This window comes from Quercus suber, unplaced genomic scaffold (genome assembly GCF_002906115.3).
Source record: "Quercus suber isolate HL8 unplaced genomic scaffold, Cork oak 2.0 scaffold_484, whole genome shotgun sequence".
Classification (NCBI taxonomy): Eukaryota; Viridiplantae; Streptophyta; class Magnoliopsida; order Fagales; family Fagaceae; genus Quercus; species Quercus suber.
The window spans coordinates 264,148-275,681 of record NW_027069934.1 but is presented as its reverse complement, the minus strand read 5'-3'; the positions used below and the strand labels follow the sequence as shown (position 1 = coordinate 275,681).

Genomic DNA, 11,534 nt, shown 5'->3' with positions numbered 1-11,534 from the left:
TTTGTTAAGCTCCTGGAGTGAGAGAGAGAGAGAAAAAAGAGAGAGAGAGAGAGTGAAGGGACTCAGAAAATAGAGAGGCTAACGATTTTTTTTTTTGTTGTTGCTCTCTTTCTTTCAAATTTTACAAAGCTACACCTCATTTTCACAGACATTTGCGTTTAGTTACGGAATCAGAATTTTAAATGAGTCGTTTAGGGTTTAAATCCGTGGTTTATCACGGTGACCTGTGTTTGGGTGAGCTAGACACTATCCCTATCCCGGACCAGAATTTCCAGTTCCCAAAGAACGAGATTCGAATCCACCACATATCTCCACAGAGCGAACGGTGTACTCCACTCGCTATTCTCCAAACGATTTCTTCATTCTCAGTTCGTTGCAAGCTCGAGTCTTCGCCGTCGCCGCCGTTTTCGTCGTCGTTGCCGATCGAACAGCAGTCTCATTTGATCAAACTCCACGCCTTGTGTTTCCGCGAATTCAAGGTCTCACTCTCAATCGCTCTTCGTTTTCTTGATTTCTCAAAATTTCCTTTTCTTTCAGAGAATGTAGCAATTTTTTTTTTTTTTGATAAGTAAGAATGTTATATATACGAATGGCTACTCTATGCATGAAAAAAACATAGAGCAAACCCAGAAAATACAAGAAGAAAAACTGAAAAAACAAAAAATAAAACCAAACAACAAAATAATTACAAAAGAGAGAGAGAGCTAAGAAAAGAAGGGAGAGAATCACTAGTTGTGAGTCCCCATGCTCGAGACCAATCAAAAAGAGATCCACTAAAAGAGGCAATCATCTGAACACCTGAACTATCCAAATCCTCAAAAGTCCTGCGATTCCGTTCCTTCCAAATACACCATAGGATGCATAACGGAACTAAGTTCCAAATCTGAGACGAATGCTTCCCCAACCAATTCCACCAACCAAAAAGCAAATTTGGGATCGATCTAGTCAGTCTACAAAATCCAATCCCCTCAATCGTCTCAAATTATCACCCGTTAGGATCTTATTCCAAGCTACACACCAAACAAAAAAAGAAACTCGCCTAGGAGCCTTAACTTTCCATATTCCTTTCCAAGGAAAGACAATTGAGGGAGAGTCCCGCAATTTGTTATAATACGACCTAATGTCAAACTCCCCATTAGGCTTCAACTTCCATTTCATCCGGTCTCTACCATCCATTGGGGGAGTATTAGCTCCCAATATACGAAGAAAATGCAGCCCTTCCTCCATCTCCCAATCGTTAAAATCTCGAATAAAACGAACATCCCAAATTCTTCTATCATCTGCCCCCTGCCTTGACAAAGAAGCTTCCACAGATGCCTCCTTATCAATGGCAATTCCATACAGCCTTGGGAAAGCCACTTGGAAAGGTTGATCCCCATACCACCCATCCTGCCAAAATCTCACTCTATTTCCCAACCCAACAACAAATTGACAATTCTTTCTAAAATTTTTCGTGAATTAGATTAGTAATTATACACTTCAATTGTGTAGAAGTGGAAACTATGATAGCTTGAAATGAATTTATAGATTTTTTATCTTCTTGAAAGTTTTTGAGCGTTGCTTTGTTAATTAAAGAAGAAACTATGAAAATTGGAAATGAAATTAATATTTGTGGTTTTTTTATATATATAATTTTTTAATTGGAAATTAAATTGAGGATGCGAATTTGTTTGATTTGGCTATGTAGACTGCGGTGGTGGTGATCGGAGAAGAAGAGATTCATTTAGTGGCAATGCCGACTAAGCAACAGAAGTTTCCGTGCTTTTGGTGCTATTCGGTTCCTATTGGTCTGTACAATTCGAGCCTAGGGATGTTGAATCCGCGGTGTCTAGCCATCGTGTTTGATCTCGACGAGACTCTTATCGTGGCAAATACAATGAAGTCGTTCGAGGACAGAATCGAGGCTCTTAGAACTTGGGTTGCGCGGGAGACTGATTCTGTACGCGTCTCGGGAATGACTGCGGAGATGAAGCGGTATCATGATGACCGAATGCTGTTGAAGCAGTATGCAGAGAGCGATTGCGTGGTGGAGGCCAATGGGAAGGTTTTGAAGGTTCAAATGGAGGAGGTTCCGCGGCTTTCTGATAACAGTGAGAGAATTGTTCGGCCTGTGATTAGATTGCAAGATAAGAATATTGTCCTCACTCGAATCAATCCCGAGGTTAGAGGATCTATTTGTTGCTATGCATTATTTGAGTTTTATATAGATGGAGTAGATAGATAATAATGATTGATGATGCATACAAAAGGAGCTTTCTCGATTGTTGAACTAAATTCATATGCATTATAAACTGTGCTAGCTGATGAGTTAAATGGCTCAATGAACCATAGCTCAAGCGGAACTTTCTTCTCCCATAATAATGGGATGGAGGGTGAGGCTGTGGATTCAAGACTGATTAAAAAAAAAAAATGCTTAAACACACGCTGATGTTGTCCACGTGCACCAATTGATAGCTATTCATTTGAACATTTGTTTGTAGTAAAGCGAGTAACTTTTGCTGCATTGGACAACACGCTGATGCATTAGAATCTAGGAAACTTTAGCATCTTGTTGGATGGAACACTTTTAGGGTTTTTAACTGCATTTATGCTGACTCCATCCTACCATGTGTGTAGGGTTTCTAGCTTTGCGGAATTCGTTGCTATTAGACAACTTGGGATCCGGTATAGCTGCTATAGCAGTAACTGGGACTAATACTAATTACTAAACATATTATATAAAATTTTGGGTAGGCGGTTATTCTGCAACATGTGTAGAGCCCATTGGTTTAGTTATTGGGGCTTTCTGTAAAGTATAATTTCTTATTTTCCTACGTAATGATTGTTTTCTTTGTGTAGAATCGTGATACCAGTGTACTTGTGAGATTACGACCTGCATGGGAGGATTTGAGAAGTTATTTAACTGCAAAAGGAAGGAAGCGGTTTGAAGTTTATGTGTGCACTATGGCAGAAAGAGATTATGCATTAGAAATGTGGAGGCTTCTTGACCCAGAGTCACACCTTATAGGTTCAAAGCAACTCATGGACCGTGTTGTTTGTGTCAAATCAGGCAAGAATTCTACAATTTCGAGAATACTTTGACCTTAATTCAGGCTTATATAATACATGTTGGGATTTGCAATTAGTTAATCTTGCTATTCTGTTTATTTTGGAGTTCATATTGTGCTAAAATTAATTAAATTGGATTTCTTTAGTTTTTTAGGTTTTTATTGCAATATTTGAAGACTTTAATATTTTGCCAGTGAGCTCTAGATCAAATGATGCTTCCTTCTCCTGAGAATGGGTGTGACGGTGAGGTCATGGATTTAAAATCCACTAGGTTATAACTTAGCAATCAAATTTTCAACCTGCAGTGTAGGGTTGTGTTATTCTGTGTTCATTATAGCAGCTCTTGTGTGTTTTTTTATTTTTTGGTCCTCTCTTTCTAAATCTAAATTAATTTCTGAAATGCTTTCTTTGTCTCTTACCTGGCAGGCTCCAGGAAATCTTTGCTAAATGTCTTCCATGATGGCATGTGCCATCCAAAGATGGCAATGGTAATTGATGACCGTTCAAAGGTTTGGGAAGAAAAGGACCAACCGAGAGTTCATGTGGTTCCTCCATTCTCTCCTTATTATGCTCCGCAGGCAGAGGTACTAATCATGTCTTTTAAATATTCTAATGTTTTAAGCTAAGTTCTTTTAATTTCTTTTATTTATGATTTCTTTTATTTTTTTCGTTTAATAGACAGCCCATGCTGTGCCTGTCCTCTGTGTAGCAAGAAATGTTGCATGCAATGTCAGAGGTTATTTTTTCAAGTAAGAGCAGTTTTGCTATACAATAAAAGTTGTTCATATAACCATCATTGTTGATTATTGGCTTAGAGTTGTAATTTATATTTGTAATGCCATGCATCCAGAGAGTTTGATGAGAATTTTTTACGAAGAATCTCTGAAGTCTTTTATGAAGATGAGGTGGTAAATTTACCCCCTGCTCCTGATGTGAGCAACTACATGATGTCAGAGGTATTTGAATTGCTCTGAATCTCATGAAACTTTGCCTCTTTGTTTTCATTGCTCTATTAGTCATTACCCAGTATCTTCCTCTCTCTCGCTCTCTCTCTCTCTCTCTAAAATTCTTATGACCAAATGTTTCTGAATGTTAGGATGCTGGATTTGTACCAAATGGTAATACCAATGCTCCCATTAGTGAAGGAATGAATGGTGTTGAAGTTGAACAGAGATTAAACATGATGGTAGGTTTAATATTAGCAGATATCATTTTATCAGTGAATTCTCTGTGATGCTAACAATGTGAGTATAAATTAATTATTTTGATAGAGTTTCTGATTAACAGATGTTATTTTTATGACGGAAGTTTCTCTATTGAACATGAGTACATAATAATTATTTGGTAATTGGAATATGTTATTTCTATGATGAAAATGTCTCCATCTCTGCTCTTTCTGTGCATAATGGGAATTTGATAGTTTATTTTACATTTTCTATTATTTTCTTCCCCTCAGGATGAGAAGTCTGTTAACGACTCAGGTGCTCATTCATTGACAAACAATCCTGACTTAAGATATGAAACCTCTCAGTCACCTGTTGCAATCATACCGAATGTCATTGGTCATGCACCTTCAAGAACACTGATGCCTTCTCAAAGTATTTTCTTCATATATCTCAATATATCTGTGTTTTGGAAAGTTTGATACACAGTATCGCAGATGTGCACTTACTGTCTTCACATATTTTGTTTCCAATTATGTTGTAGAACCTGGTTTGCTTGGGGCACCAGTTACTCGTGATTATGATATGAAGAGAGGAATCCTTACAATGAAGCATGTTCTAGATCTAAGGAATCAAAGCTCAGGTGAACCTCCTCTTTTGTCAAGATTACCTACACAAGCACCATCATTGATGCAGCCGCAAGGAGGCTGGTTGGTCGAAGATGATATTAGTAGGGGACCGTTAAATAATCGACCCTTGGGATTTGTTCAAGAAGCTGATTCATCAAAATCTGATAAGCAGCGTGCCCATCTAAATCCATTTTCTCCTATTACACCAGGATCTACTCCAACTGGTTTACTCTCACAAACATCCCAAAAGATTGAAGAGGTTTGTTCTGAATATTCTTTAAAATTTATTAGAAAATTACTTTCTAGTTTTGACAACCCTTTATACAGGTTACTGAGAGCACTTAAAAGTATCGCTTCTTCTTTCTATGCAGACATGTGCCAGTAATGATTTGCAAAAACAAATTCCTCCACCTGCAAGTCAGCTGTTAGGTATGGGAACTTGCAGAATCACGAGTCCATTTATCTTCACAACTAAAATTTAAATTCAAATATTTTTCCAACTATTAAACTAGTCTAATAAACAAGGCACCCATTTGGTTCTCCATGTATGATTCTTTCCAAGAGACTTCCATATAATGTATTAGTTTTAATTTTTCCTACTATGCACCCCAAATCTTTCTTTTGACTATTGGAAAATAAAAAATCTCCAAAGTACCAATATTAATTGTCCTCATAAGCTGCCCTTATTACAAATTGGGAGAATTGCCTGCATCGCCATCTTCTGTTTTCTTCTTTGGGACATGCATAGTTTGTTGACAGCAGCTTATTTGATGGACAATATCTCAGTTTTCCCTCTTCATTAATTGTTTATTATTTCCTCTGTTTTAATGCTATATAACCTCACTCTCGTCTCTTGCTTCTGTGTTGCATTATCATAGTGTTTGATTTTGCACTGCATTGAAATCAGAGGGATGGAAAGTTAATTTGATCTTTAGAATTCTTTTGGCCTTCACTGTTAATGACAAGCTTGTATTAAAAGATTGCTGCTGTGAATTTTATGAATGATATGCTGTTTATGATGACCAATGCCTCTTATGTATATCCATTAGCTGATTGAAGTTTCTTGCAGAGGTTGGTGCGTCTAAAAATCAGGTATCTAATAGCAGAGAATGTCAAGGTGATGCTGGAAAATTGAACCTGCTACCTTCCCCTTTATCCATTGGAGTGCTGCATGAAATTGCACGGAGATGCGACACCAAGGTACAAATGTGTTTTGACTTGACCTGGGATGCCTTGCCCCCCCCACCCCCCTCTCCTTGTGCTGTTCATCACATTCTGTCCTACTGTGCAGGTTGATTTCAGATCTGTTGTGAGTACCAGTAAGGATTTGCAATTTTCTGTTGAGGTCAGCAAAACCATGTTTCCTTATTGAAAGTAATTTTGTATCTTTAGTCCCGTCTGAATCCTCCAATAATATCATCTTATGTTTTTTTTTTGTTGCTAAAAGATATCATCTTATGTTTATTGCTGCTTTACCTGTCATTTTTGGCCTTACCTTTATACTTTTTATAGATCTTTATTGCTTGTTTTCATAACGTTAAAAGCTGATGAAGCTGATATTGCTTCTTATTATCATTCTCTTGGGTATATTATTTACATTGAAGTAAGCTGCTACTGATGTTTTTTATTTGCGCTTCTCCCAGTCCTTCTCTCTCTGTTTTTATAATTTAAATTAAACTTGTGAAAGCTGGACACTCATTCTGTTGGCCTGTTGGTTTAGGTTTTGTTCACGGGTGAGAAGATTGGGGTTGGAATGGGTAAGACAAGGAAGGATGCTCATCAACAAGCTGCTGAGAATGCCCTTCACAACTTAGCAGGTAAAGCCATTTATTTAATCATTCTCCACCGAAGATTTCTTTTTTTAACAGATTGGATTTTGTACTACATATACTTTTCAACAATTATTTCTTTTAACATATAACTGATGTGACCTTAAGTATTCTGGAGCTTAGACAAATGTTAAGTGTGAATTTATTGGTGAGATAGAGCAGCTTGATTGGTAAGGGGATCTATGTTGAATCTTTTTATTGGGTGGTGGGTGGTGAGGGTAGCTTGTTCTTTTAGATGTGAGGCTATTTGGGGAGGGGAGGTCCCCTTATTGTTGGTGTATCTGGGATTAGAGAAGCAGAAGAAACCTGTGATCTTATAGTACTTGGTCTATGAGGAAGTTATTTATGAGCATAACAATTATGCCACCAACTGGTGGTAATTATAATTATATTCTATTTTCACTCAGTAGCACTTATGCTGATTCTGATTATTGAATAATGACATCATCAATGCTATTCTTCTGAATGGAATTTTTGTGCGTGAAATTGCAGAAAAATATGTATCATATATTGCACCTCGTTCTGGGGTCGTTGACAGAGATTTTGATAAGCTTTCTCTTGGAAATGAAAATGGATTTATATGGGATATTGCTGGACCTGGATCGAATGAGCTGCAAAGAGATGGAGTGCCTAAAGAAAGCACGTCTGAGGTGGGAATTTCTGATGATGCCTTTCGTATTTGATTTGATTTCTTTGTTCAAAGACATAGGTGATGCTTGGATAAAGGGTATGTGGGCAAGACATTTCCAGATGAGGGGTAGTGGTTATCTAGAGAAAAACCACTCCCTTTTGGATTTTGCATTGCACCAAGATGTGAGAGCTAAATCATTGAATGGGGAGTGAGCTGGCTTCATGTCTGCTATTGCTGCTTTACCCAGGCTCCACTATTTCCTAATTTAAGAGGTAAGGGCTTGGTGGTCAGTCCCTAGTTTCTACCCGTTATCCAAGTACTCCCTTGTAGTTGATTCAGCAATTTTCCTTTTGTATCTTAAGAGTTAATTGAATATTCGTAGTGTCTGGTGACAATGAACAAATATGATGTGGTGAATTTTTAATCTCTATCATTTATATTTATCTATGTTTGGTGTTCATTTTTATGCTTAAAAAACCATAAATCTAGTATAATTATGAACATAAATAAAGAATGTATATATATATATATATAAAACTCTGTCAACAAAATCAATGAACCCACTTAAATTTGCAAATTATTCTGTTAAGCAAGTTTTATTTCTTATCTTCTTCTTAGTATTGAAACTTGTTCTGCACCCATGTGGGACTTATCATTTTGTCAAGTGTCCCAAAAATCAAATATTCAATAACACCATTGTCCTATGATTAATTGATTCTGCTTGGTTTTAGATAGTGTCTTATGTTTTTGGCATTTGGTGGGGCCAACTTGTGCTATTTGGGTGTACAGCCTGAAACATAAAATTAATCTCATTGTCAGAAGAAGAAACCATTTATGTATAGTGTGGTTTGTGTTCTTGATGTATTTTTTTTTTGTCATGGATGATCTGGTTTAATAATCTGTACCTGATGACAATGATTTTCAGGCTACTAAAGATGAACCTCGGAGCACTTCTAATGTAACAAATCAAGCAGAAAAGCGTCCCAATTCTCCAAGGTAACATATGAAAAAGGGTTGAGTGTTATTTCTATTTTACTTCACAGAATTTTTGTTTGACAAAGGAGAGGGAGAGGGTGGGAGGGGGAACATGCACATTTCTTACAGAGAATTCCAGGGGTGGAGTATCCCGGAGGGGTTGTTTCCTTCTGATTCATGATATTACCTTCTGTTCTTTCTCTTAGTGAATTTGAATCCATTCCTTGAGAGATTTCCTTTAAGCAATGTTGATTGAGTTGCTTGGTTGACTTTTATTTTAACACAGTATTTAAGGAATGTATAACATAGAATATGGTAATCTGTACTTACAAATTATGATGGGCTTTCTGCCCAAGTTTAGGGGCTTTCCAGAGAGGACAGAGTAGAATGGTGTTTGAAGATATGGAGGCTCTATTTTCATGGGATTAATGCAATGTTCTATTAATTTTTCATTCTTCAATAATGTTTCCATGTCCCGTCTTGGACTTTCATAGAGCATGGTTCCCCTGCATTTATTTTGGGTCTCTATACATCCTTTTTTGTGTGTGTGTGTGTGGGCATGTTTTCTGGATGCCATTTTAAGGCACAGAAATTGAGGGGGTGCATCATATCTCTCCCTATAATTTCAAGACTGCTAGGAACAGAATAGAGGATGTTTGAGAGTTGGTATTGTTCTTGGGGTGTTGGACAGTCGTGCTGCCTTCCCCTTCACTTCCTTTTTTGGTGCCGCTGCTTCTTTGAGGCTATATCACATGTATTTTGTTCTTTGTATTATTTGCCATTTTATAATCTTTTTTCCTGTACATTTGATCTTGTTTCAGTGTGTGTTTGCATTTGTGTGTACATTTGTTTCAAGAGCAAAAGTTTGAGGCTAACTTGCAATTCCAAGTAATCAGGCATTGTCTTTTACCTTGGGAAAGTTTACAATTCTAGTGCCTGCTTTGGAAAATACTTTTACTCACTTCTTAATGGCCCTTTTTTTGGAATGATCATGCAAGTTCTGTGGATTCATGCTTTAGCTATATATATATATATATATATAAATAGAGCTTACTTGTGTTTATTTATGCTTTATTTAGCCATATAAGCTGCTTTAATTTTCTTATTTGGTTATTCTTTCCAGTTTGTCAAATTCTATTCCTAGTAAACGATCGAAGGAAGAGCTATTTCGTGGTTCACAAAGCCTACCCTTATTTCGGCAACAGAAGAATGGGCATCCTGTTTCATGAGAAACCATAAGGTCTAGAGTTAGGCATTTTATTAGTTCAGCATCTGTTTTTCCCTGACAAAGCTGGGATTATAGCTTTTGCTGAGGTGAAAAATTCTCTTTCTTTAAAGTAGTGATTGCAAAGATGGGCTCTTCTTCTTCTTCTTTTTTTTTTTTTTTTTTTTTTTTTTTTTTTTTTTTTTTTTTTTTTTTTTTTTTTTTTTTTTTTGCCGTACTTTTTCCATCTTTTTACTTAGTGGATATATCAATGGTGAAATTAGCCCACAGATTTCGTATTTTCATCATATAGGCTTCCATGTAATATTGCAATTGAAATTGTTTAGCCGGTTACAATGTTTTGTTCTTGATTTGGTTGGATTGCTTTTTTTCATACCTATAGAGCGTTTGGATTCAACTTATTTGTGCTACTGCGTTTTCCTTTTTTCTTTTTTTCTTTTTTTTTTTCTCAGCGTGTATGAACAGTAACTGTACTGTTTATGTACTGGGATTCACAGTGCATGAGACAAATTACACTGTTTATGTACTGTTTATGGGACTTACAACCACTTTATTAAAAAAAAATATTAAAAATGGGTCTTGCGTCACTATTCATACATTTAAAAATTATTTTGTTACAGTATTTTTAGTTTTCAGTTTCAATTTTCAGTTTCAACAAAAAAAAGTTGTATTCAAACGGACTCCTAGTTGTAATAAAGCAATCCATGAAATAACTGTTACAGCTATTCGTCAAAGTCAAAGCGATAGCGATAGTAAAATACCTCTAACTGCCATGGCTCTCAGTATAGCCTTTTCTCGTCCCACACAAGTTTTTCTTCAAACACAAGTTTTTCTTGCGTTGAAGAGGGGACAGGATGCCCTTGATCCTACTATACTCTGCCCTGTTGCCATCCCTTGCCGTATCATATGGTGGGAGCTTTATTTGCGATGGGAGCATGAGAGGCACCGCACAAGTGTAGAGTGGTGCTAGCCTGTTAGGGATGCTTCACATTTTACCACATAGGTTTATAAGTTGATGTGATATCAAATTACAATTTTTTTTTTAATCTATGGTTAGAAATTTGCCTAATAGGCAAAACTTAGGTACAGTACCTTAGATTTCTTATTTAAAATTTTGACATCTGTCCAATTTAACGTCTCAAGCAAACGGCGTCAAAACTAAAATTTTTTTTTCCCTTTTTCCTTCTTTTTCCTGTACGTTCTGCAGACGGCTTCTCTTCCAAACCCAAAACCTTTTTCCCTCAATTTCTCAGTAACCAAACAAGAAAGATCAAAAAATAAAAGCCATATCTATTGGGTTTCAAACCAAAAAAGGGACCCTTTTCAGCTATACCCGAAACTAAATTGAAATTGCACAGTACATAGCACACCTCATACGATATCTCTTCTTCTTTCGTAGAAAAGAAAATCAGAAAACAAAGAGAAACAAAAAGAAAAAAGTCAAATAAATTTTTTCTTTTTTGAAAGGAAAGAATTGAAAATGGCAGACCAACTCACCAATGACCAGATCTCTGAGTTCAAGGAGGCTTCCAACTTGTTCGACAAGGATGGCGACGATCTGATTCTCTCTCTCTGATTATTATTAATTATCAAATCTACTTCTTCGATAGATCAACGTTTTTTTTCCGCCTTCCATATTTTTTTCAATAATATCTGCATCGTTGATTTAGATGATCATGTCTGGGTTACTAGACAATTTAATTATTATTTCCCCTTTTTGTTTGATTTTATTTTTTGATATTTCCTGTTTGGTTACTGAGAAAATGAGGGAGAAAGGTTTTGGGTTTGGAAGAGAAGCTGTCTGCAAAACGTACAGGAAAAAGAAGGATGTAGGAAAAAAAAAAGAAAAAGAAATTTTAGTTTTAACGCCGTTTGCTTGTGATGTTAAATTGGACAGATGTCAAAATTTTAAATAGAGAACTTAAGATATTGTACCTAAGGTATTGTATCTAAGTTTTGCCCTTATCTAATCTACCCCACCCTGGCTACTACTAAAAAACGGGAGCACCATACACCATAGTACCATTACCAGGC

The 11,534-nt window shown here is 36.5% G+C and overlaps 1 protein-coding gene across 2 annotated transcripts; it reads left to right on the top strand.

The window, feature by feature from the left end:
- LOC112031715 (RNA polymerase II C-terminal domain phosphatase-like 2) lies at nucleotides 1-9,901 on the top strand. 2 transcript variants are annotated; one of them, XR_010624781.1, is made up of 16 exons: nucleotides 1-479; nucleotides 1,688-2,161; nucleotides 2,839-3,049; nucleotides 3,475-3,632; nucleotides 3,727-3,797; nucleotides 3,899-4,004; nucleotides 4,145-4,234; nucleotides 4,505-4,646; nucleotides 4,756-5,099; nucleotides 5,212-5,269; nucleotides 5,910-6,040; nucleotides 6,132-6,185; nucleotides 6,561-6,657; nucleotides 7,162-7,572; nucleotides 8,226-8,296; nucleotides 9,399-9,514. XR_010624781.1 is itself a non-coding variant. In XM_065762958.1 (16 exons), exons 1-16 carry the CDS (start codon nucleotides 183-185, stop codon nucleotides 9,502-9,504), a joined length of 2,568 nt encoding a protein of 855 aa, XP_065619030.1. In that variant the 5' UTR covers nucleotides 1-182; the 3' UTR covers nucleotides 9,505-9,901. The 2 variants fall into 2 exon arrangements, 1 of the variants encoding a protein (XP_065619030.1); XM_065762958.1 differs by having other exon boundaries at nucleotides 7,162-7,319; nucleotides 9,399-9,901.
- Nucleotides 9,902-11,534: the final 1,633 nt, after the last annotated feature.

Bases quoted from the DNA above. Each gene is read 5' to 3' on its own strand.
- LOC112031715 (XM_065762958.1), top strand. From the start codon at position 183: ATGAGTCGTTTAGGGTTTAAATCCGTGGTTTATCACGGTGACCTGTGT. The intron at 480-1,687 runs GTCTCACTCTCA...TTGGCTATGTAG, and splicing joins TGTGTTTCCGCGAATTCAAG to ACTGCGGTGGTGGTGATCGG. The intron at 4,647-4,755 runs GTATTTTCTTCA...ATTATGTTGTAG, and splicing joins AACACTGATGCCTTCTCAAA to AACCTGGTTTGCTTGGGGCA.